General features: G+C 53.5%; 1 protein-coding gene and 1 long non-coding RNA gene across 10 annotated transcripts in view; one reads left to right on the forward strand and one right to left on the reverse strand.

Moving 5' to 3' along the window:
• LOC118153116 (uncharacterized) overlaps positions 1-25,760 on the reverse strand; it is a 32,014-nt gene that overhangs the window by 602 nt on the left and 5,652 nt on the right. Inside the window, exons 2-7 of one of the 3 annotated variants that reach the window (XR_013534156.1) lie at positions 25,269-25,411; positions 21,297-24,893; positions 16,516-21,179; positions 15,747-15,918; positions 15,076-15,186; positions 56-466 (exon numbers count right to left, since the gene is read on the reverse strand). This is a non-coding gene — a long non-coding RNA (uncharacterized LOC118153116). Of the gene's footprint in view, positions 1-55; positions 467-10,808; positions 10,948-15,052; positions 15,187-15,391; positions 15,502-15,746; positions 15,919-16,515; positions 21,180-21,296; positions 24,894-25,268; positions 25,412-25,760 lie in introns of those variants that run through there. The other 2 variants (XR_013534158.1, XR_013534157.1) reach the window with 2 other exon arrangements.
• Positions 51-25,553, forward strand: LOC100388666 (inositol 1,4,5-trisphosphate-gated calcium channel ITPR3). Of its 7 annotated transcripts, none has more exons than XM_078368966.1 (16): positions 51-621; positions 12,083-12,247; positions 14,227-14,313; positions 15,049-15,207; positions 15,413-15,511; positions 15,856-15,939; positions 17,606-17,752; positions 17,989-18,084; positions 18,581-18,631; positions 18,814-18,956; positions 19,949-20,048; positions 20,151-20,311; positions 20,958-21,099; positions 22,870-23,031; positions 23,528-23,700; positions 24,801-25,553. In XM_078368966.1, the coding sequence occupies exons 2-16, from the start codon at positions 12,164-12,166 to the stop codon at positions 25,114-25,116; spliced, it is 2,004 nt and encodes a 667-aa protein (XP_078225092.1). In that variant the 5' UTR covers positions 51-621; positions 12,083-12,163; the 3' UTR covers positions 25,117-25,553. The 7 variants fall into 7 exon arrangements, with proteins under 7 accessions (XP_078225092.1, XP_035153523.3, XP_035153525.3 ...); XM_035297632.3 differs by having other exon boundaries at positions 12,155-12,247; XM_078368967.1 differs by lacking the exon at positions 51-621 and adding an exon at positions 10,032-10,167 and having other exon boundaries at positions 12,155-12,247.

The raw sequence follows: 25,760 nt of genomic DNA on the forward strand, positions 1-25,760 counted from the left end.
GGCCTTGGCCAACACCTCTGCTCAGTGGGGAGCCAGGCCCCGCCCCAGGTGGTACCTCCTATCTTGCCCCAAGTAAGGGGCTTGTAAGGAACTTTCTCTCCGTCATCCGCAGGGTCGAGCGGAGCTGTCTGGGGTCTGGAGTCCGGGAAGAGTCGAAGGCTTGTGAGCGGCCCAGGCGCGGGCGCCTGCGGCGGGAGGGCGGGACCAGGAGGTTGGCATCGCAGGGCCTGTGCGCACCGAAGCTGAGCAAATAAGTCTCAGCCAAGACTGCCCGGCCACCACTAGCTCCTGCAGAGCGTGCGCACCTGGGAACTGCCAAGCCGTGCCACATTTCCTCTCCTTCTGGCCTGGCCTTCAGAGGTCGACCCGCAGCGGCTGAGCGCAGGGCCTCCTCTACTGAAGGCAGCTCCCAGGGCTTCAGAAACTCGCAGTCAGTGGTGGGAGAGCTGGGAGAGCCGGAACAGACCTGCGCAATAAGAACCAGATGATGATGTTGCTGTAGTATAGTTTGCAGAGCGCAGAGAAGGGAGCAAATGGTGACAGCAGAGAGGAATCCAGAAGGCTTCCAGGAGGAGGCACCATTTGTGATTTGGGGTTGCAGCAGGAGGAGGAAGTTGACAGGTGAATAAGGGGAGGGCATGCCTGCCAGGCGAACCCTCTGTGATGGGGAAGTGTCCAGTCTGCACCATGACCCCACTGTCCATTTTCCTGACTAAGTAGGAACCACTGGACTCCTCTCTTGTCCTGGGCCTTTTTGTTTAGTCCATCCTTTATTTTATTTTATTATTATTTTTTGAAATGGAGTCCCGCTCTGTTGCCCAGGCTGGAGTGCAGTGGTGTGATCACAGCTCACTGCAACCTCTGCCTCCCCGGTTCAAGCGATTCTCCTGCCTCAGCCTCCTGAGTAGCTGGGATTATAGAAATGTGCCACCACCCCTGGTAATCGTTTTTTTTTTTTTTTTTTTTTGAGACGGAGTCTTGCTCTGTTCCCAGGCTGGAGCACAGTGGTGTAATCTGGGCTCACTGCAACCTCTGCCTCCCGGGTTCAAGCAATTCTTCCGCCTCAGCCTCCCGAGTAGCTGGGACTACAGGCCTGTGCCACCACGCCCGGCTAATTTTTGTATTTTTAGTAGAGACGGGGTTCCATGTTGGCTAGGGTGGTCTCGAACATCTGACTCAGGTGATCTGCCCACCTCGGCCTCCCACAGTGCTGGGATTACAGGCATGAGCCAACGCGCCCGGCCAATTTTGGTACTTTTAGTAGAGAAGGGGTTTCACCGTGTTGACTAGGCTGGTCTCGAACATCTGACTCAGGTGATCCGCCCACCTCGGCCTCCCACAGTGCTGGGATTGCAGGCATGAGCCCTCGTATCCGACCCACCTGTTTATGTTTAGCTCATTTTCTCCCCACCATCCATCCCCGTCCATACCCCCACTCTGCCTTTGCTGGAGCCCTAAATCACTGCCCTGGCCTTCCATCCTCTCAAGGCATCTGCCCCACCACTGCCAGGGTGCTCTCTTCCTTGCTTCCTCTCTGTAACCCCTGCCCACCCTGTACCTCTCAGCCACAGCACCTGCTCCAGCCCTGGTTTCCTCACAGCTGCTTGGTTTTAGGGCTAACAGGATTCACTGCATGTGATTACTTGCTCTTGCCACGGGAGACGCAGCATGAAGGCAGGCCCTGGGGGTGCGGGCAGAGGTTTCAGGGGAGCTTTGTCTCCATGTCTGCAGTGTCCAGCATGGTGTCAGGTTCAATATATGACAGTAGCCTGAATGAGCAGAGGGTGGTGTGCAGCAGGAGGCTTGAGGATAGGGGTGGGTGAGAGCTGCAGAGGCAGGTGTTAAGACTACATAGAGCCTTACATGCCAACCTAAGCAGCTTGGCATTCATCCTCAGAGCAATGGGAGCCAGAGAGGGCTTGAGACCTGGGAGAGTGGCCTGGTAAGATGTCTGGTGAAGGGCCAGGGGGCTAATGTGGAGGCTGTCACAGTGGTTGCAGTGAGCTGGGACAGTGGCAGGTGGGGTGAACAGGAAAACAGGGAATTGGTTCTCAACTGGGGGCAATTTTGCCACCACCCTCCCAAGCATTGAGCATTGCCTGGAGACACACCAGTGTCACAACTTGGGGAGTGCTACTGGCACTGAGTGGGTAGAGGCCAGGGATGCTGCTCAGTATTCTCGGGACAGCCCGAATAACAAGGAGTGATCTGGCCTTAAGTGTCAACAGTGCTGAGGGTGAGAACCCACCCCCCCCACCCCGCCACCGCCCTGTGTTCAAGCAATTCTCCTGCCTCAGCCTCTTGAATAGCTGGGATTACAAGCATCAGCCACCACACCCGGGTATGTTTTTGTTTTAGTAGAGATGAGGTTTCTCCATGTTGGTCAGGCTGGTCTCAAACTCCCGACATCAGGTGATCCTGCTGCTTCGGCCTTCCAAAATGCTGGGATTATAGGCATGTGCTACCACGCCCAGCTAATTTTTGTATTTTTACTAGAGATGGGAGTTCACCATATTGCTCAGGCTGGTCTTGAACTCCTGACCACAGGTCATCTGACTGCCTCAGCCTCCCAAAGTGCTGGGATTACAGGCATGAGTCGCCGTGCTCAGCCGCACCTGGGTTCTCTGCTGTTCCTTGCCCACACCCAGCTTACCCTGCCTCAGGGCCTTTGCCCTCGCTGTTCCCTCTCCTTGGAGGCCCTGCCTCTGGGAGTCTGTGTGACTCACTACCTCACCTCCTGAGGTCTCTGCTCAGCGGTCACCTTCTAAAGGGGTATTTCTTTTTAATTTTTATTTTTTTGCAGAAATGTGTGCAACTAAAGGAGTAAGTCTAAACCACACAATGTTTAAAAAAAAAAAAAAAAAAGGCAATGGGTGCTCTGGCTCACTCTGGCAACCAATCCCAGCACCTCGGGAGGCCAAGGTGGGTGGATCACTTGAGCCCAGGAGTTTGAGACCAGCCTGGGCAACAAGGTGATTTTTAAATTTTTCAATGGCTAATTTTTGTTACTTTTAGTGGAGATGGGGTTTCGCCACATTGGCCAGGCTGGTCTCCATGTTAAGCAGGCTGGTCTCGAACTCCTGGCCTCAAGTGATTTGCCCACCTCAGCCCCCCAAAGTGCTGGGATTCCAGGTATGAGCCACCGGGCCTGGCCTATTTTGCCCTGCTTTATCTTCCCTCAGATCACTTTCATCATGTAACATATCATATATTTAATTTGTTTATGTGCTTGTTGACTGTCTCTCTTAACTGGAATGTAAGTTTCATGAGGGCAGGCATTGTTGCCTGTTTTGTTTGCTGCTGTGAGCCCAGCTGCCTAGCATATATAAGGTATTCCTTGACTAAAGCTAGGCACGGGAGCTCGCACGGGTAGTCCCAGCTGTTTGGAAGGCTGAGGCCAGAGGATCACTTGAGATCAGGAGTTCAAGACCAGCCTGGGCAATATAGCAAGGCCCTGTCTCAAACAAAAATCAAACATAAAATATTCCTTAAGTATTGATTGAATGAAAGGTATGAGTGAAAAACTACCAGGAGTCAGAGAAGTAGGAAGGAAATGAGAAGATAGGATGGCAGACAGCAGTGCAGGGGCTGAGTGGACCCTGGGAGAGGCTGGGGTCCTGGCCTGGCCTGGGCATGAAGCCTCAATCATCTGCCCTCCCCAGGCCCTTCCACCCAGGCCTGCTCTGCTTTACCAGCTCCTAGACATGGCTCCTCGACATGGCTCCTCTAGCCCAGGCAGATGGCCAGGCCTGAACAGAGTGTCCTTACCCTTCTGATAAGCTGCTTCCTTTCAGGGCCGCAAAGGGCAGAATGTGTCCTGCTGCTCAGGAAGTGTCCAAGAGCCTGGACAGGCCCCTGGAGTGAGCAAGGGGCTGGGCATTTGCCACCTTGGCAGCTACCCTGTGCAGAGGCAAAGCGGAGAGGAGCAAGGGGCAGGGACCAGGGCAGATCCCTACCCTTCCCCAACATGCCCTACTCCTCACAGTCAGCAAATCTCCATTTTTTTATTTTTACTTTTTGAGATGGAGTTTCACTCTTGTTGCCCAGGCTGGAGTGCAGTGGAGTAATCTTGGCTCACTGCAACCTCTGCTTGCTGGGTTCAAATGATTCTCCTGCTTCAGCCTCCTGAGTAGCTGAGATTACAGGTGCCTGCCACTATGCCCGGCTAATTTTTTGTATTTTTATTTTATGTATTTTATTTATTTATTTTTATTTTTATTATTTTTTTTGAGATGGAGTTTCGCTCTTGTTACCCAGGCTGGAGTGCAATGGCGTGATCTCAGCTCACCGCAACCTCCACCTCCTGGGTTCAGATAATTCTCCTGCCTCAGCCTCTTAAGTAGCTGGGATTACAGGTACACGCCACCATGCCCAGCTAATTTTTTGTAATTTTAGTAGAGACGGGGTTTCACCAAGTTGACCAGGATGGTCTCAATCTCTTGACCTCATGATCCACCCACCTCGGCCTCCCAAGTGCTGGGATTACAGGCGTGAGCCATCGTGCCCGGACTATTTATTTAATTTAATTAATTAATTTATTTATTTAGCAATGGAGTCTGACACTGTCACCCAGGTTGGAATGCAGTGGCACCATCTGGGCTCATTGCAACCTTTGCCTCCCGGGTTCAAGCAATTCTCCTACCTCAGCCTCCCAGAGTAGCTGGGACTACAGGAGTGCACCACCACGTCTGGCTAATATTCGTATTTTTTACTAGAAATGGGGTTTCGCCATATTGGACAGGCTGGTCTCGAACTCCTGACCTTGTGATCTGCCCGCCTTGACCTCCCAAAGTGCTGGGGTTACAAGTGTGAGCCACTGTGCCCAGCTTTATTTATTTATTTATTTATTTAGACCGAGTTTTGCTCTTGTTGCCAAGGCTGATGTGCAATGGCATGATCTCAGCTCACTGCAACCTCCACCTCCCAGATTCAAGCGATGCTCCTGCCTCAGCCTCCCAATTATAGGCAGCTAATTTTTTTTTTTTGAGATGGAGTTTTGCTCTTGTCTCCCAGGCTGGAGTGCAGTGGTACAATCTTGGGTCACTGCAACCTCCGCCTCCCAGGTTCAAGCAATTCTCTTGCCTCAGCCTCCCAAGTAGCTGGGATTACAGGTGCCCAGCACAACATGGGCTAAATTTTTGTATTTTTAGTAAAGACAGGGTTTCACCATGTTGGCCAGGCCAGTCTCGAGCTTCTGACTTCAGGTGATTCACCCGCCTTGGCCTCCCAAAGTGTAAGGGTTACATGCATGAGCCACTGCACCAGGCCATTTTGTATTTTTATTATAGACAGGGTTTTGCCATGTTGGCCAGGCTGGTCTCGAACTCCTGACCTCAGGTGATCCACCACCCCCTGCCCACTATAACCCCCCAGCCTCCTAAAGTGCTGGGATTACAAGCGTGAGCCACTGCACCTGGCCAACAAATCTCTGCTGAGAAGCTGTTGGGAGTACGGCTGTGAACATTCCCTGCCCTAGCTGGGTTTCTGTGACTGATTGCCTGCAGCTCAGCTTCTTTTGAACCTGAGAACCCAGGTGCAGGTTCCCAGCCCCCTCGCCCCAACAGGCTTTTTTGTTTTGTTTTGTTTTGTTTTTCAATACAGGGTCTCACTCTGTTGCCCAAGCTGGAGTGCAGTGGCACGATTACGGCTCACTGCAGCCTCAAACTCCTGGGCTCAAGCAATTGTACCATCTCAGCCTCCCAATTAGCTGGAACCACAGGCATGCATCACCACACCTGGCTAAATATTTTGTATTTTTTGGCCAGGCGAGGTGGCTCATGCCTGTAATCCCAGCACTTTGGGAGGCTGAGGAGGGTGGATCACGAGGTCAAGAGATGGAGACCATCCTGGTCAACATGGTGAAACCCCGTCTCTAATAAAAATACAAAAAATTAGCTGGGCACGGTGGCGTGTGCCTGTAATCCCAGCTACAGAGGAGGCTGAGGCAGGAGAATTGCCTGAACCCAGGAGGCGGAGGTTGTGGTGAGCCGAGATAGTGCTGACCTATGTTGACTGACCTTATTTAATAAATGAATACCCTCTTGTCTGCAGTCTCACCAGCCCTGTGCCCCGTCATCCACAGATACACATGCCGGGACACACGATCCTTGCTTTAGGAAACCTCCCTGGTCCCTCCGCCTTTTCTCATGTCTTTGATGCTGCAGCTCCTGTGTGAGCCCAGTCTCCTGGCTCCCTGCCCACCCTGCCCGTCTCTGCCCTTTAGCCCTGTGGTTTAGTGACAAGGAAGGTTCAGGCCCTGTCAGGGTTCTGACAAGGCTGTCTCTGGGCAAGGAGCAAGCATGGAATGTGTGTGGTGACAGGCCTCGAGTCTACTCATTTGTTTATTCATTCACTCGGTGTCTTCTGGCATGTGAGGGAAAAAGTGGAATCTCACAAGTTCCAGGTATTAAGTTTCCAAGAAAGATATAGAGGAGTCGGGAGCAGGGAGGGCCCATTTCTGACTTCATTCCTCTCCTAGGATGCTTCAGGGCAGTGCATGTCATGCAGACACAGGCTCTGACCTTCTAGTGGGCTGTGAAGTCACTTGAATGGGCTCAGCCATCATTGACAGAAATGGATAGGATAGAATTGGAATGCATCCACCCTATAGGGGCTGTTATGGTTTCATTAATTCTTTCTTCAGCTCTTGTTAAATATGTCCAGTGAGTTTAAAATTTTGGTTACTGCAACTATTTTTATTTCTAAAAGTTCTACTTCATTCCTTTTTTCAATCTGCTGTGTCATTTTTTATCTTTTTCTGTTCGCTGCCGGGATCTTCAAGCTTTTTTTATTGATTGAAGCAGAGAAGACATCTGTTTTCTGGGTGATATCTGCATCTGAAGTCTCTGCGCGTGTCTGTTTTTAGCGTGTTTTGTGGGCTTGTTCTCCCTCGTGGTGTCTGGTTCCCAAGGATTCCTGCTTCTCTTTGAGCATATACCGGTTATTGCAATTATAAAGTCTGGTTTGAGTCTAGAATGAAGGCACCTTCCTCCAGGAAGGCCCGGCTGCTCCTACTGCCAGATTCCTAGGGGAGTTTCACCAGTTCAAGCCCACTTGAAGCCCAGCTCAAGTTTGGGGTTACTGGGGGATTCCAGCTGGTATCTTTAGCTCCTGGTAGAAGCTGTTCTACTGTGGGTTCAGCACTTGACTGAGGCTGAAGCCCTTTAGGGTCCTGGTCTCCTGTTGACCCCTCACCTTCTGCGGGCCTGGGCTTGGATCTCTGACCCTTCCACCTGAAGAAGCTGTCAAAATAAGAGTCCATGCTTCCTGGAATCAGGGTCACCTCAGGGCAAAAGTAGCTGGTTGTTTCTAGATCTCTTGTATCCCTTTCGATCTTCTCTTCTGGCTGGTTAATTCTTCACCGTCTTATCAATTCTTTAAGAAGTCTTAGCACAACATATATTTCTTTCTTTTCTTTTCTTTCTTTCTTTTTTTTTTTGGTGAGACTGAGTGTTGCTCTGTCACCCAGGCTGGAGTGCAGTGGCTCAATCTCAGCTCACTGCAACCTCCTCCTCCCAGGTTCAAGCAATTCTCCTGCCTCGGCCTCCTGAGTAGCTAGGATTACCGGCACCCGCCACCACACCAGGCTAATATTTGTATTTTTAGTAGAGATGGGGTTTCACCATGTTGGCCAGGCTGATCTCAAACTCCCGATCTCATGTTCTGCCCGCCTTGGCCTCCCAAAGTGCTGGGATTGCAGGCGTGAGCCACCGCGCCTGGCCACACACCACACACTTAAAAACTCTTGTTGTTTTAGTTGCTTTCTGTTTGGGTTGGTCCTGATTGGTGGTCATCATGGTTCTCAGCACTGTTGGACCTGGAGCCTCATGCCATGACCAGGAGTGGGGAGTCCCCATGCTGTTTTAAGCAGTGGTGATCTAAGTTGTATTCCTTAAATTAGTCAAGGTTGGAAAAGCTTGAGACCCCTGCTCTAGGGTGACCTGGGGCTGTACCTGTCACTTTTTGCCTTTTCTCCTGTCTGGACTAGGGGTCAAAGGGGCTGGTGGGCCATGTGGAGACTGAGTAGCTGACAAGCCGCAGGACCTGTGGACTCAGACACAGGGCTCCGTACCTCTCAGCCCCTCTGGTCTCAGCTCAGCACCTCCCCTGCCTGGCCCTCTTTCTTGTATGAGCTCCCTGCCCCTGCCAAGAGGGACCTCTGTCCTGTTCCCAGAGGCACCATATCCTCTCCCACCTCCTGCCCTTTCCTCCAGTTGTGTGCCTCATAACCTTTTCCTCTCTCCAAGGCTAAATCAAACCCCACCTCCTCATACAGGAGGAAGTCCTTTCTGGGCTGATGTATTCAGCCGGCAGATGCTTGCTGAGTCCCAGGTTAGGGCTGGGGAACAGTGATGAGCTCAACCAGGCCCTGCCCACCTGCCCACCTGTGAGTCTGGTGAGGGTGGCAAAAAACACAGCGGAATTCATAAATAATATACTTTATCCATATCCATATTTATGTAACGCAAAATGGTGGCGGTCTAGACCCAGGGTCTGAGTGAGCCTGGAGCTAGCCGGAGGGAATGAACTAGTTTAATGTCCTAAGTGTGGCAAAAAAGAGAGAAGAAAGGAAAATAACTTAAAAAAAATATTTTGACCAGGTTCAGCGGCTCACACCTGTAATCTCAGCACTTTGAGTGGCTGAAGCAGGTGGATCATGAGGTCAAGAGATCGATACCATCCTGGCCTCACATGGCGAAACCCCGTCTCTACTAAAAATACAAAAATTAGCCGGACGTGTAATCCCAGCTACTTGGGAGGCTGAGGCAGGAGAATCACTTGAACCGGGAAGTGGAGGTTGCAGTTAGCCAAGATCGAACCACTGCACTCCAGCCTGGTGACAGAGTGAGACTCCATCTCAAAAAAAAAAAAAAAAATTTATTTTTTTATACAGGAAGTCTCGCTCTGTCACCAGGCTGGAGTGCAGTGGCTAGATTAGGGCTCACTGCAGCCTTGACTTCCCGGGCTCAAGCGATTCTTCTGCCTCAGTCCTCCAAGTAACTGGGATTACAGTCATATACCACTAGGTCACACTAACTTTTTCGAATTTTAGTTGAGACAAGGTCTCACTATATTGCCAAGGCTGGTCTTGAGCTCCCGGCTCAAACGATCCTCCTGTCTCAATCTCTTGAGCAACTGGGATTACAGGTACACACCACCATGCCTGGCCAAGTTGCACTTTTTTTTTTAGAGATGGGGTTTCACCATGTTGGCCAGGCTGGCCTCAAACTCCTGACGTCAAGTGATCCACCTGCCTGGCCCCCCAAAGTACTGGGGTTACAGGCATGAGCCACCATGCCCAGCTAATTTTTTATTTTTTATAAATTATTTTTAGTTTTTCCATCACTTGCTGCCTGTTGATAATTTTTTTTTTTGAGACAGAGTCTCACTCTGTCACCAGGCGACAGGCTGGAGTGCAATAGCTCAATCTCGGCTAACTGCAACCTCCGCCTCCAGGGTTCAAGCAATTCTCCTGCATCAGCCTCCCGAGTAGCTGGAACTACAGGCATGCGCTACCATGCCCAGCTAATTTTTTGTAGTTTTTAGTAGAGATGGGGTTTCACCATGTTGGCCTGGATGGTCTCGATCTTTTGACATCGTGATTTGCCTGCCTTGGCTTCCCAAAGTGCTGGGATTACAGGAGTGAGCCACTGCACCTGGCTGATAATTTTTTATTAAAAAAAATTTTTTTTGTACAGACGAGATTTCACCATGTTGCCTAGGCCAGTCTCGAACTCCTGGCCTCAAGTGATCCTCCCTCCTCAGCTTCTCATAGTGTTAGAGTTACAGGCGTGAGCCACTGCGCCCAGACCACTTGCCTTTAAATCATGAATGTGGCAGCCACACATGCACCCATTTGGTGTGGCCATGAGTGATGTATTTTCTGAAATAGCAGAAAACTCCTGGGAAAATTTGGACAACACAAAGGACAGCTTTCCCTTGGTTTATAGTGGAGCTGCATTCCTGGAAAATTCAGTGTTTGCTAAAATGCATGCAAAAAAAATTTGTTCCTCTGTGTATAACTCTAGGCCCAGAACACTACCCACAGATGTTCACCTACGTGTGTGGGCAAGACATTTGCAATCAGGCATCACCCAGGACAATCTCCATGGTGCAGGCATCCAGCATCCCTGTTCTGCTCACTTAGTGCCACTGTGACAATCAGAGGTACAACCCAAATCACTCCCTGCCCACTGAATTTCTGGAACATTCCCTGGTGTGGCCCCATTTCCCACCACTCTGTTGGGAACCGTCTGCCTCTAACAAGGCAGTGAGATTCTCAAAATGAAATCGGGAACCGGGAGTGCCAACCCAAGGTTCAACCCTTGGAAGAAGCAGGAGACCCAGCTGCCTCCTGAGGGCTGAGCCGAGCCCATAAAGACACACTCTCAGCCCAGTGTGGTGGCTCATACCTGTAATCCCAGCACTTTTGGAGGCCAAGTTGGACAGATCATTTGAGGCCAAGAGTTTGAGACCAGCCTGGGAAATATGGTGAAACCATGTCTCTACTAAAAATACAAAAATTCGCCAGGCTCGGTGTGCATGCCTGTAATCCCAGCTACTCAGGAGGCTGAGGCAGGAGAATTGCTTGAGCCTGGGAGCTGGAGGTTGCAGTGAGCTGAGATTGCACCACTGCACTTCAGTCTGGGCTACAGAGTGAGACTGTGTCTAAAAAAAAAAAGACACCCTCTCCAACAAACTGGGTGCTCTTTCAGAAGTGATGTCCACTCATGCTGGCAGGGCTGAGCAGCGCTAGTTGGGGCGACCCTTGGTGGCTCCATCTGCTTGTGGAATTGCCATTTTTTCCCTTCCTTTCTAGGAAATTCTGTCTTCCTTGATCTTTGGTTCACTCAGTTTCTACTCCTGATGGTCCCATGGGGCCTTTGCCTCCTTATAAGCTGGGTGGAATATCCAGTTTTTCTTTGCTCCCTGGGACTGGTTCACCAGCTTTGACCAGAAAAAAAGACACAGCTTTCTTAGAGGGAACAGGAAAGGACCTGAAAAAGGGGTTTTGTTTCTGGGACCCTCCATTGGTCCCCTCCAGTCTCCCAGCCCAGCCGTCTCCCTTCTGTTCCATACTGCCAGAGCATTGTGCCATCAGGGGCTCACACAGCTGCGGCATGCGAGGGATCTCAGGGCCACTGAGTCCTGCTCCTTGCCCGGTCTGTGGATTCCTCCTGTGACGGGGAGCTCACTGCTTCCCAGCCCAGCCCAGGCTACTGTCACACAGGCCCCGTCATCCACACCAGCCCCTCACCAGCACCCAGAATCCTCCCTCCCCTCCCCACAGGCTTTCGAATAGGCTTTTCCAACTCATGCCTCCTTTTGATAAGCAGAAAAATCGGACACCCTTCCTGCAGCTCAGGCTTATGGGAACGACAGTTGTTTTATCTACTTGCCGAAGTAAAAATTGTACTAGAGGACATGTTTCTGGACTTGGATTTGCTTTGTCTTAGGTCAGATTCCTAGAAGCAAAGCCTAAGATGGGTGGATTATTGAGGAAGTCCTCAGGAGAACACAGTGAGGGAGCCTCTTCCTCTCTGTATAGGGCAGGGGAAGAAGCTGAGCAAGGATGTGGTTTCAGGGGAAGATGCGCCTCAGCCTGACCCCACGGGGAGCTTGGGACTGTGAGCTGCCCCTCGGACAGTCCCCTCCAGAGGCTGGACTGTTCTACACCTACGTCAGTCACTGGACAGGGGCTTCCCCTGGGGAGAGGGGTATGTAATTTCCCAGGCATCTGTGTGCAAGATGGTTTCTATCCACCAAGGCAATTAGCTAAAGAAGGATGCAGATGTGGGCTGTTGGCTGCCAATACTCACAAAAGCTAGGCACAGACAGGGCATAATGGGGAGGCTCTAACAGCCTCTGGTAAATCTCCCAGGAAAAGAGGGTACATGCCCACCCCACCAAGTGAGAGGCACTGCTCTCAAACCTGCCTCTGAGCCTCCCCATTCTACTCAGCATAATCCAGGATGCTGCAAATTCTATGAGGTTCTTCCAACCACTTCCTCTTTACCTGCAGTGGGGAAGGCGGGTGGGAAGGGGTTGGGAGAGCAGAGCTGCCGGCTGGGGTTTTTTCCAGGGAGGGCCCTGAGCCCCAGATGAACCATTCCCCTCACCCGCCTCCTGCCCCACCACAAACTGCCTCTTCAAGGTGTGCCCCATGAACTTCCAGCAGTACTGGAAGGCCAAGCAGACCAAGCAGGACAAGGAGATTGCCGACGTGGTGTTGCTGCAGAAGCTACAGGTATGTGTGTGTGAGGCGTGCATCTGTGCGCATGTGCCAGGAGTCTCGGTGCACATGCAGGGCCACTGCCAGAACCAGTAGGGGCTCTGTGGCTGAGCTGAGCGGTTTCCAAAACTGAGCTGGGCGTGGCAGTTCACACCCGTAATCCCAGCATTTTGGGAGGCTGAGGCAGGGAGATTTCTTGAGGTCAGGAGTTCGAGAGCAGCCTGGACAACATAGCAAGACCCTATCTCTACAAAAAATTAATAAAAAATTAAAATTCCAAGATGCAAGAGATTGGTGTGAGTTGCTGTGAAGGAGGGGATGTGTGTGGGGTTAGGCTCCTTTCCCAGTGACCACCGGTCTGTATAACTCTGTTGTGTCAATGAGAAGAAAGTGCCCCCTCCTCCAGGCTGGCACAGCCCCATGCCAGAGTGCATGGCTCAGAGAGTGGAATGTTGACACCTAGAGCAGTGAACAACCTGTGCAGCTGCCCATGGAGTTCCCAGTGGTTCCTAGAGTCAGTGGCTCCAAGGAACCCAATTTGGGAGCCCTGGATATAGTCTTACCCTCTCCCCTTGTTTTATGGAGTTGGAGCTGGGGCCCTTAGACGGGACTGGCCTGACCAGTCATGCTGTGAGTCTGTCTGCAGTAGAGCCTAGATTTCCCCAGGTCTCTAACTCTCCCTGGCTTCCTCAGACATGTGGATCGTGCTGTGGTGCTGGGATGTGGTCGCTCATGGGCCCCTTGTGGGCAGTGGCTCAGTTCACATCCTGGGCAGATGTCGGGGTCTCAACCTCAGGCCCCGAACCACAAAGAGAGTGGGAGGCTTTGACTGTGGTCAGGAACTTTGCAGCCAGGGCCCTGGGCCCTGCTGTCCCACCCCTTGTCATACAAACCTTGCTTCCCTCTGTCCCCTTCCCCTGAGCCCCATGCATGGAGGAGGTGGGTCTAGAATGGGGACATTGGGCTATGCCTTATGGCTGTGGACTGGGCTGGAGGGAGGGAGCTGTAGGTGGGCTGCCTGAGCTCTGGTATTACTACCCCAGCTCTCTTCCTGGGGTGGGGGCTCCCACAGGCTTCCTTCCTGCTGCTGGCAGGCGGAGGCTGAGCTAGGGATCTGGCCTGGTGGGAGGGCATTCACATGTGCAGAACCACATAATCAGAACTGCAAGCAGTCACACAGCCACATGCTGTTGCTTTGTGGAAAGTCACATGGTCCATAGCAAGACTCTCCAGCTGCCACCCTCCCCCCGGTCTCAGTAAAGGACTGAGGAGGAAAGGGCAGAGACCACTGCCCTCAGAGAGTGCCAGTGTGATGGAAAGGACAGGGCTCCTGCCGTCCAGGAACCCCTAATCTGGTGGAGGAGACAGGGCACCTAGAGTTAGGCAACTTCCAGTCTAACAGGACAGAAGAGTCTAAAATGCTGTCTCTAATGGGATGCAGCTCAAATCCTCAAAGCCACCAGCACTGGATTCATCAGAGTGGGATATGATCAGTCAGAGTGGGCTGCCTGGAGGCAGTGGGCTGAGTGCACACAGTTTTGGGAGGGAAGGTCGAAGAGGAGTGGGGCTGGTGGAGGGAACCAGGAAATGGCACCAAGCAGCCCCTGCCAGGGTTTGGACTGGGACAGGGTTCCGTGTCTGGGGCACTGGGAGTCTGGTGAGATGGAGGTGGGTGGTGAGGCACAGCTATAGGTTCCTGGGGGTGTAAGGGGATTGTGGGGGTGCTCAGGGTCCTGCTGGCATGCCCTATCCAGGGGATTTGGCCAGGGAGGGGGTAGAGATTTGGCTCCTTGGGCTGTGCATGATGTGAGACCTCAGGCTGCCATCTGCACTTGGAGGGCAGCACTCTGGGTGCAGCACCAGGAGCTGGGGCAGGAGTCCCAGGAGTCCTGGAGTCCAAGGTGACTGTGTTCGTGTGTATGTGTGGGCCTGGAGTATGTCTCCTTCTAGGAGCAGCTTCTGAGCCCGCCCTTCACCTCTGTGTGTCTGCCCAGCATGCCGCCCAGATGGAGCAGAAGCAAAACGACACAGAGAACAAGAAGGTGCACGGGGATGTGGTGAAGTATGGCAGCGTGATCCAGGTGAGGCCGCCCGCCCTCTCCCACCCACCCCTCTCCCTGCCTAAGAGGCTGCGCTGGTGCCGGGCGAGGGCTGCCAGCAGGCAGTGCCCTCTGCGCATGTGTGTATCCTAATGAGTGGCCCTGGGGCCAGCTGTGTGGCTGTGCGTCTGACTGTGTGTATGCCTGTTGCTGTGTGGCCTGAGTAGCCTTGCCATGGGTGTGTTGACAGCATGGTGGTCATCAGCATGAGTCTGGAGCTGCGTTGTCTGAATTCAGATCTTGGCTCTGCCACTCTTAATGGTGGCAGAGTTAACTTGGGCAAGTTACTAAACGTCCCCTGGTGCCTCGGTTTCCCCATCTGTGAAATCAGGCAGTAATAGTACTTCCCTCTTCGATAGTTGTAGGTGACTTGAGCTAATCTATGTAAAGTACATAGAACCGTTTCTTTCCTGTGATCACTGGGGTATCCATGGGGATGTGCCTGTTGTGTGCATGTTTGTGTGTGGCTGTGGCTGTGGCTGTGGGTGTCAGCCTGTGAGTTCGTGACAGGTGTCTGACACTCTGTGTGCAGCCAGGATGTGACCAAGGGTCCAGTGGATTCCCCCATGTCCCCTCCCTGATGGGCCGGCCCCTGGGCCCCATGACCTTCCCGCACCCACCTGACCCCCAATGACATTCCCGCACCCACCTGACCCCCAGTGACCTTCCCGCACCCACCTGACCCCCGGTGACCTTCCGCACCCACCTGACCCCCAGCTCCTGCACATGAAGAGCAACAAGTACCTGACGGTGAACAAGCGGCTTCCGGCCTTGCTGGAGAAGAACGCCATGCGGGTGACCCTGGATGCCATGGGCAACGAGGGCTCCTGGCTCTTCATCCAGCCCTTCTGGAAGCTGCGGAGCAACGGGGACAATGTGAGGGCAGGGCCCGGGCTGGAGGGGCCTGGTGGAAGGTGCCGGGCACAACTTCGGAGGAACTTCTCTAGGGTCTTTGCTGTGGAGACTGGATAAGGTCATGCCCATTCTTAGAAGGGCAGACTGAGACCAGAGGGAGGCCTGGAGGCGTGGCGACAGGAGGGCCCTGCCCTTCCCACCTCACCTGCCATGCCTGTCTGCCCAGGTGGTTGTGGGGGACAAGGTGATCCTGAATCCTGTCAACGCTGGGCAGCCTCTGCATGCCAGCAATTACGAGCTCAGCGACAACGCCGGCTGCAAGGAGGTGAGCGGGTGGAGGGTCAGCTGTGCAGTGCAGGGGCGTCCACACACCCCTGGTGGTGTAGACACCCCGCTGCCCACCATAGTCTCTGCCTCTAGCCCCATCTGACCCGCTGGACAACCTGGGTCTCACGGCTCCTGCCTCCATTTTCCAACACTGCCCCCAATCTCCACCCCACAGGCTGGTGGCCCCAAGGCAGCCAGGCTGGGGTCTGGGGACCCTGGCTATGAGATTACACCTGTCCTTGTGCTGTAAAGGTGGCTAGGCTGGTCCTTCCCTTCAGCTCCTCTCTGGGCCCTCAGTGGCTGGGGCCTGCCTGGCATGATGGGTCTGTCCCCCTTTCCCAGGTCAACTCTGTGAACTGCAACACCAGCTGGAAGATCAACCTCTTTATGCAGTTCCGGGACCACCTGGAGGAGGTGTTGAAGGGGGTAAGGACTGGAACCCCTGCCCTGCCCAGTTAGCCACCCGGCCCTCCCCACCAGGGCCCTCTTCCAGCCTTCTCCACCCACCAGGCCTCAGGCCCTTTCCCTCTCCCTGGCTCTGTGCCCTCCAGCCTCCCGCAACCTCCTCAGGGCCCCACCCACATGGCCCTACCAGGACTTCCCCTTTTCTCATCTCTGGCCACAGCCCCCTTTTCCATCCTCTCTGTGTCCTGCCTGGCCTATGTTTTCTCTCTTGTTTAAGGGGTGTCAGATTAGGGGTCTCCATCCCCCCAACCCAGAGCCTTTGAGCACCATCCTCTCCCTGACTCCTGCTGCCTGGATCCACGCCAGGCCCCCTGCCCCTCGCCCTGTGCCCTCTTCAGCAAGGGAGTGAGGCTGCCCTGTCTGCTGAGTTAGGGGTCACTGCTTGTGTCCTTCCTGGTCCCAGACACGCTAGTGTGGGATCTGCGAGAGAAAGGGGGCCTGGGAAATACTGCAGCAAAGACTTGGGAAGGTCCAGGACTGAGGGCAGAAGGAGCTGTCTGGGGCCACCAGAGAGACCATTCGAGAAACCCTGAATACCAGATGTGGGCGACAGAGGAGAGTTCAGTTGTCTCTTAGGTGGGGCTGCAGGGGACGGAACCAGCAGATGGGGTGTAGATGGTCTTGTCGGAAGGCAGATTTGTAAAGAGTGCAGGGCTGGCCGGGCACGGAGGCTCACACCTGTATTCTCAGCACTTTGGGAGGCCGAGGTTGGCGGATCACGAGGTCAGGTGATTGAGACCATCCTGGCCAACATGGTGAAACCCCGTTTCTACTAAAATACGAAAAATTAGCCGGACATGGTGACACGTGCCTATAGTCGCAACTACTCAGGAGACTGAGGCAGGGGAATCGCTTGAACCCGGGAGGCGGAGGTTGCAGTGAGCCAAGATTGTGCCATTGCACTCCAGCCTGGGCGACAGAACAAGACTCTGTCTCAAAAGATTGTGAGGCTCTCCAGTAGGGCAGCAGGCAGGAACACCTGGCAGTGAAACCTGTCAGAGGGACAGGTGAGAGGCCCGAGAGCAGCCACCTAAGGAGGCTGCGTGTTCATGCACCTCCCTGCTCAGAAGCCTGCGGTGGTTCCCTTTGCTCTCCTCCCCCGGCCGAGCTGCTCTGATAGACTCTCCTGCCCTGCTAAAGCTGCCCCAGTCGCCCACCCTCATCCTTCCCACCTCCCAGGCTGCTGCTCCAGTCCAGCATGGGAGCAAAAGACATGGGCACAACCTACCCATAGTTAGGCAGAAAGGACCCAGGAATAAGGGCAGCCACAGCCCGAGGACACTGAGGGTGTGAGGTCCTCTCCTTCATGGAGAGGGAGACCGGAGATGGGCCGTTAGAGGTTAGGCAGGGTGTCTAGAGGTATAGATAGGGAGGGAGGCCGTCCAGGGTGAGTTTGAACATGGGAAGTCCTGTGAGGGCTCTGGGCTGAGGGCTGAGGGCAGAGTGCCTGGGCTCTGGCTGTTCTCTGGGGTGCCTCAGCTTGCATCCCCCCACTCTGTTTGCTGGCTCTGGAAGAGTGGTCCTGCCAGCAGCCACTCGTGTTTGAGGCAGGTGGGGCTGGGCCCTGGGCAGGTCCTTGAGCCTGGAGGGGCTGCAGCCATCCTGAGCCACACCCCACTGCCTGCAGGGAGACGTGGTGCGGTTGTTCCATGCGGAGCAGGAGAAGTTACTGACGTGTGACGAGTACAAGGGCAAGCTGCAGGTGTTCCTGCGCACTACGCTGCGCCAGTCTGCCACCTCGGCCACCAGCTCCAATGCTCTCTGGGAGGTGGAGGTCAGAAGAGCCCCGCTTCTGGCCCCCTGGACTCAGCCCTGGATGTCACCCCTTCCTCTTCCCCACCATCCTGGAGGGTGGGACATTGACCCTACCTCCCTCTGAGCCCCTCCAGAGTCAAAAGGCCAGGGAGGGTCTAGAACCCACCTATGCAGAGATCTCCAGGCCTCTCTGGGGTCTGAGCTCCCCCTGCCTGACCAGTCCCTCCTTCCTGCCTCACCCCTGCGTGTCCCCAGGTGGTCCACCACGACCCCTGCCGTGGAGGAGCTGGGCACTGGAATGGCCTGTACCGCTTCAAGCACCTAGCCACGGGCAACTACCTGGCTGCTGAGGTGAGCGGGAGGCAGAGGGCATCCTGGGGGTTCATGTTATATGCATGTACACATGGGTGTGCAGGAGCACTCGTGCACATATCTGTATATGTGGCACATGTGCCTATGGACCCCGACTTCTCTGCACTCATGCATTTAACCAACATTATCAAATAAAGGCATGATTGTGAAGAAGCCTAATAGATATCACTGTGCTTCTACTATGTGCCAGGCACTATCTGAGGCATTGGGGATACAGAGTGAGCAAAACTTCCTGTCTGTCTGTAATGCACACATTTGTGTGTGTTGGGAGCATTGGGGTGTGTGTGTGTTCATTTGTGGTTCTATGGGAGGGGCCATGAAGGGCTACCCTGGAATGACATGGGCACCCCTGGGAGGGTAGAAGCCGCCTGCCCAAACCTAGGGCCCTATGTAGATGACCATGTTTTGCAGTGGGGTTGCGTGGGTATAGTTTGGTGTCCAGTAGCTCCCCCCACCATCTTGTATCTCTGTCTAGGAGAACCCCAGCTACAAAGGTGATGCCTCGGATCCCAAGGCAGCTGGAATGGTGAGGAGCAAAGCAGGTTTCCAGTGAGACCTGGGGCTGCCATGGGGGTAGGCGGGGGCAGGGGATACCATGAGATCCTGGGAGGTGGGCTGGAGGGAGACAGCCCCTCAGATGGGATCCTAGGTGTTTCAGGGGCCTGAGAGGAGAGAGGGCCTCCTACCTGATCTGAGGTCCTCACCCAGGGGGCCCAGGGTCGTGCAGGCCGCAGGAATGCTGGGGAGAAGATCAAGTACCGCCTGGTGGCCGTGCCTCATGGCAACGACATCGCCTCTCTCTTTGAGCTGGACCCCACCACATTGCAGAAAACCGACTCTTTGGTGCCCCGGTGGGTATGCACCGTGTGCCTGGGGGTTGGCTGGTGGTGCTCAGGCTGGGCCCTCCTGTCTCTGGGACTCTCTGGATCCTGTACTCCTCCACTCTCCTGAGGTCCTTTGGCCTCTGGGGTCTCTGCAGGTCCCATCCCTCTGGGGATGCAGCTCTGAGGTCTGTCGGCAGCTGACCACCATTGCATACCTCCAGGTGCCCGGCTCCTGCCCGTCGGTCTGGGTGCTCAAGCGCAGGCTGCATGACAGTTTATCCAGGACACAGCAGCACGGGGAACCCAAACACTGGGTGGGGATGCCAGACTCTGGCCTTTGAGATTCCGCCAATCCTGGGATCCTAGGACAGACCCCGAGAAACTTCTCAGTGCGAGTCCTGCCTTTGGCATTTCCTAAGCTGTGTGACCTCAGTCAGGCCGCTGCTCATTCTGCCTCATCTTTTCAGTGGAATGTCAGGTTTCCCTATTAACAGGGCTAACGGGAGAGTTAACTGAGTCACTACAAAGGCCCACAGTCCCTTCCCTGAAACTCACAGACAGAAGAATTTGGTATTCACATTGTTTTTCATTTCAGAAGGTAATCTTGTATTTTGTCATTACAGACACTGAGTATTTCTGTGTCATGCGTGTGTTTCTATGAAATGTGTACATCTTGACATTCAAGGGGATAAATAGTTAAATAGCCTCATTTGTCCAAATGAATCTTGGTCCCAAGTTGACCGTGTGCCCGAGAGATCTTCGGTTCTGGAAGTGTGGAAAAGGCCGGGGCCCGTGTGAATGCAGTGGCCAGGACGGGGCCTGGGCGCAGGGCTAGCTCTGCCTGCTCTTCTCTGGCCTTGGCCTCCTCACCTGGAGGGGCACCAGTGGCCTCTGTCCCACAGCTGTGGAGGGTGTGGAGTAGTGCGGAAGCTGTGACAGTGCTGGGGAGGTAGGCCGGCAGGCAGCAGGACAGGCTTCGTGGTGCACTCCCTGAGTCCCCACCCTCCCACCACCTGCAGGAACTCCTCAGTCTGGCTGCGGCACCTCTGCACCAACACATGGATCCAGAGCACCAACGTGCCCATTGACGTTGAGGAGGAGCGGCCCATCCGGCTCATGGTGGGGGTCCCTGGGGGTAGGGGTGGCGGTGGGAGTGGGGCTGGGGCCAGGGCCAGGGCTGGAGCTCGTTCTCAGGTGCCCTGCTGACCCCTGTCCCTGCAGCTGGGCACCTGCCCCACCAAGGAGGACAAGGAGGCCTTTGCCATTGTGTCGGTGCCCGTGTCCGAGATCCGAGACCTGGACTTTGCTAATGACGCCAGCTCCATGCTGGCTAGTGCCGTGGAGAAACTCAGTGAGGGCTTCATCAGCCAGAATGACCGCAGGTGGGCCGCAGTGGCACAGAGGTTTTCTGAGTGATTTTGCCTTCCCAGGGCCTAGATTTCATGAAGAAAGGAGTCATGAAGCAGAAGCCGGGCAAATTGGGCTGGGACAGGAGAGAGAGGGAGGGGCTGGCCCTGTGGGCCTTGGCTGAGCCTGGGACCCTGGGGTTGGGACTCGCCTCACAGCTCAGGTACTCCCAGAAGTACCCCTATGATGGAGCTGGTCACTGTGCTGAGCCTGGTTTGAGGCCAGTTAGCCCTGCTTTACTGATGACGGGGCTGAGGTTCAGGGAGGTCACGAGACTCGCCCAGGGTCACACAGCTAGTAAGTGGCAGAGTCAGGAGGCAAATGCAGCCCCCTCCACACCAAACTCCTCACCTTGTGCCCTGCACTTCCCTTCCAGGCTGGAATGTTCTGAGACTCTGTGTCTTGGGGGCACTTTGGAATCCAGGGTGGGTGGGGCTGGGCCTGTTTGGAGAACATTCAGGGGAAAGCCAGGGAGAGGAGTGTAGGCTGAGGATGGGTTTTGTGCCTTGGGGGCTGCTGAGTGAACTCAGGAAAGCCAAGCTTTGGGAGGGACTGGCTCCCCATGAGGGGCACCTGTTGGGTGGGCATCTCACACTTGTCATCCCCGGCCCCCTCACCCAGGTTTGTCATCCAGCTACTTGAAGACCTGGTGTTCTTTGTCAGCGATGTCCCCAACAATGGGCAGAATGTCCTGGACATCATGGTCACCAAGCCCAACAGGGAACGGCAGAAGCTGATGAGGGAGCAGAACATCCTCAAACAGGTGCGTGTGCACTCAGGAGGGGACGAGGCGGGGCCGGGTGGCCAGGAGCGGGATGCCTTGAACTGCCGGTTCAGCACTCCCTTCAACAAAAATCAGTATTTACCGGGCACGACCCCATGCCGGGCACTTCCCTAAGTGCCCCGCGTGTGTTGACAAATTTGATCCTCACTGCCTGGAGGAGGTGCTGTGATTCTTACCCCGTTTTGCTGGTGAGGAAGCTGAGACACGGGCCAGACTCATTTGGCCTAGGACTCCCAGCTAGGAAGCAGCAGCCAGGATTTGAGCTCAGGATGTGAGGTCCAGAGCTGTGCTTCACATCTTTTTTCTAAATTTGTATTGTGAGAATCAAATAGTGAGAACGTATTAGAAGAACAGTACAGGGAATAAGGTGCGTCGCTGTTTTGCCGCCTTGGCTTTATGTCGTTCTATTCACACATCCATCTTGCCGTCTACACATTTCAAAATAGGCAGCATTTTGCCCCCAAAAGTTTCAGCATGCATCCCTAACAATAGAGATATTGCCTTATGTAACCATAGTACAGTATCACACCTAAGAAAATGTTAGCAATACCAAGTCCATAGCACATTTCTCTAATGTTCCCAGAATGTCTTTGGAAAGCTTGTTTTTTTAAAAAAACGAGGATTCAATTAAGGTTTTTCATTTGATTCTGTTGCTCTGTCTCTGTTCCAGAACAATCTTTCACTTCTCCACATAACCCCCACCTTTAAACAATTTTTGTAATTAATATAACATTTTACTTGGACAAGGAAAGCCTGTGTCTCATCTCTTTTTTTTTTTTTTTTTTTTTTTTTTGAGACAGAGTTTTGCTCTTGTTACCCAGTCTGGAGTGCAATGGCGTGATCTTGGCTCACCGCAACCTCTGCCTCCTGGGTTCAGGCAATTCTCCTGCCTCAGCCTCCTGAGTAGTGGGATTACAGGCACGTGCCACCATGCCCAGCTAATTTTTTGTATTTTTAGTAGAGACGGGGTTTCACCATGTTGACCAGGATGGTCTTGATCTCTTGACCTCGTGATCCACCTGCCTCGGCCTCCTAAAGTGCTGGGATTATAGGCGTGAACCACCGCGCCCGGCCCCCATTTCATCTCTTAAGCTTTGGCCACAGCGGCCTGGTCCCCCTTTTCTCTTAGCCTCAGACCCTGAGCTGTAGTGACCCTCTGCTCTTTCCCCAGACCCCAGATCTGAGCTGGGATTAGAATCCAAATCAGGGAGGCATGGGCTAGGATTAGCTTAGGGATTCCAACAAGGAGTTGGCGAGAGCTGGGGCTGGAACTGGGGCTGAGGATGGCTGGGCTGGGGTTGTGGTCCAGCTTAGAATTAGCTTGAGGTGCCGGGTGCGGTGGTGCACATCTGTAATCCCAGCACTTTGGGAGGCCAAGGCAGGCGGATCATGAGGTCAGGAGATGGAGACCATTCTGATCAACATGGTGAAACCTCATCTCTACTAAAAATACAAAAAAATTCGCTGGGCGTGGTGGCGCATGCCTGTAGTCCCAGCTACTCAGGAAGCTGAGGCAGGAGAATTGCTTGAACCCAGAAGGTGGAGATTGCAGTGAGCCGAGATCACGAAATTACACTATAGCCTGGGTGACAGTGCAAGAATCTGTCTCAAAAAAAAAAAAAAATCAGCTCAAGGCTGATGTCCGGGCTGGCTTTGGGGCAGAGTCAGCAGGGGCTCAGGGCTTGTGGGATGACTTAAGGGTACAGATGGGTGTGGGGCAATTAGTCGTCATCCTCTGTGTTCCCCCAGATCTTCGGCATTCTGAAGGCCCCGTTCCGCGAGAAGGGGGGTGAAGGTCCCCTGGTTCGGCTGGAGGAGCTGTCTGACCAGAAGAGCGCCCCCTACCAGCACATGTTCCGCCTGTGCTACCGCGTGCTGCGGCATTCCCAGGAGGACTACCGCAAGAACCAGGTGAGTGCTGCCCACTGCCCACTCCCTGGCTATACCTTATTTCCTCAGCAAGTATTTCCTCGGGCGTATGTGCTGTGTCAGGCACTGTTTTGGGGCCTGGGGCCTGGTAGGGCGCCAGACAGCAAGGCCGGGTTCATGGGAATGGGACCTGGCCTGGTGCTCCCAAGGGCCTTGCGCTGGGTTAGATGCTCTGTTGCTGAGCAAGGGTCCTGCTCTTTCCTTTTGCACTGGGCCCTACAAGTTATGTCGCCAATCCTTCCAGACAGATAAGGACCCTGTCCTTGCGGAGGTTTCGCCCTGGTGGGAAACAGCCCATAAGCGAAATAACTATGTGTCTAAGCCACTTTTCTGCCCAGTGCTGCTTCCTCTCCTGGACCTCTGCCTTTCTAGCGTGTTGGGTCCCTACCTCGGGGTCTGGGGGCAGTGTTCCAGAGCAGAGCTGGGCCCCGAGCTCCGCCCGTGACTCTCTATGACCCCCAGCCTGTCTGCCCCCCAGGAGCACATCGCCAAGCAGTTTGGGATGATGCAGTCCCAGATTGGCTACGACATCCTGGCGGAGGACACCATCACTGCCCTGCTGCACAACATCCCCAAGCTCCTGGAGAAGCACATCACCAAGACTGAGGTGGAGACCTTTGTCAGCCTTGTGCGCAAGAACCGGGAGCCCAGGTGGGCCCGAACGCCCTCCGCGGCCAGTGCCTGCCCCTCCCTCCTCCCTTGCCTGGGTCAAAAGTCTGCTGGTTGTAAGAATACTGAACTATTCCTGCACCTGTTGGTAACTGTCACCTCCTTGAGGCCCTAGCCCCCTAGCTCTTCTCTGGGATCCTCCCAAATTTGGCCCACTCTAGCAACAATGGGAATGACTCCTGGTACCATGGGAGGCCCCCAAGACATTCTCCAGTGACAAAGTCAGGACCTGTATTGAAGCAGTTGTTAAATATTTTGAATATCTTGGCCCTTGCACCTCCTCACCCTGAGCCCCTGAACTCCTACCTGCCTTCCCTGACCCCAGGGTGATGCCCCGGGACTGTCCCTCCCTTGGAGACCTGGGAGTCCATCCCACCCATCTCCAAGCATTGGGAGGGAGCTAGTTCCAGGGTGGTGGTGCTCCCAGCTGGGGAAGGGGAAACAGGGAAAGACTCTGTTTTAAAAAATAAAAATAAAAAATAGTCACATCAGACACCCTTCTTAAATGCTTGCCAAGTAGCAGGCACTGTTTTAAGCACTTGTCCTGATCACTTATTTGAGCCACACGACAACCCTTGTTTTAGCTACTTCAGTTACTCTTGTAAAGCTGGGGAAACAGTGGCACAGAGAAGTAAAGGAACTTGCCCATGGTTACACAGCCATCAGTGGTGAGTCACAGCTCACACTCAGGCTGTCTGGCTCCAGAGCCCCCTGGAGGTCATGTCTGTGAGGAGGAGGCAGAAGGCCTGGCATCGCCAGGGCAGCACAGAGCTTCCTACGTTCCTCATTTTTGTATCCCGTCCATCAAGGTCGCACCCCTTTCACCACCTCCCCACCCACCTCTCCTCTCTCTCCCATGTTGCCCTCACCCTCCCTGCCCAAGGCTGGCCCTTCTCACCTCGCTGCCCTCCCCTGTCTCCCAACCTTTCCCTCATCTCTCAGACGTTCCTCTTCACATAAAGACCATCCTGGCTGAGCCTGATAGCAAGGAGGGGGAGCATCCCAAGTACTCGTCATCACAGACAGGTTTTCTGTTCACCTTTTGTGTGTAGTTTATCATAACGCACAGTTATTTCTCACAGTTCCAGAAGCCAGAAGTCCAAGATCAAGATGTCAGCATGGTTGGGTTCTGGTGAGGACCCTCTTCTGGGCTGCACACTGCCCAGAAGTCATATCTTCACATGGGAGAGGGCAGAGAGAGGAATCAAGCTCCCTCGTGACTCTTGTAAGGTTACCAATTCCATTCATGAGGACTCTACCCTGATGACCTCACCTAATCCTAATCACCTCTCTAAAGACCCACATCCTAAAACTATCGCATTGGGAGTGAGGGTTTCAACATATGAATTTGGCAAGGGAAAAGAACGCAAATTCAGTCCATCACAGATATTAGGTTAAGTAAGAAACATTATTGGGCTGGGCGCGGTGGCTCACGCCTGTAATCCCAGCACTTTGGGAGGCCGAGGCGGGTAGATCACTAGGTCAAGAAATCGAGACCATCCTAATCAACATGGTGAAACCCCGTCTCTACTAAAAGTGCAAAAAATTACCTGGGCATGGTGGTGCGCGCCTGTAATCCCAGCTACTGGGGAGGCTGAGGCAGGAGAATTCCCTGAATCCAGGAGGCAGAGGTTGTGGTGAGCCGAGATTGCGCCATTGCACTCCAGCCTGGGTAACAAGAGCGAAACTCCGTCTCAAAAAAAAAAAAAGAAACATTACTAATTTCACCAGTCTCCTGAGTTGTTTCTTTAATTTGGCTACTAAAAAATTTTAAACTACCTACATAAATAGCTTGTGTCTCACATTATCTATTCTTTAATTTCTAAATGTCTCAAACTGACAGAAAAAAACTGCATGTATTTATCATGTACATTTCTTTTTTGTTTTTTTTTTTGAAACATAACATTTCAAGTATATGTTCATTGGCGAATCATCAAAAGCACTACTTCACAGTTTATTTTTCATTTTTGTAGTGGAAACACTGAATGTCCTCTATGTATTTTTCTTTATTTTTCCTTTTTCCTTCTCTTTAAGACTAGTCA

This window comes from Callithrix jacchus, chromosome 4, assembly GCF_049354715.1.
Source record: "Callithrix jacchus isolate 240 chromosome 4, calJac240_pri, whole genome shotgun sequence".
Classification (NCBI taxonomy): domain Eukaryota; kingdom Metazoa; phylum Chordata; class Mammalia; order Primates; family Cebidae; genus Callithrix; species Callithrix jacchus.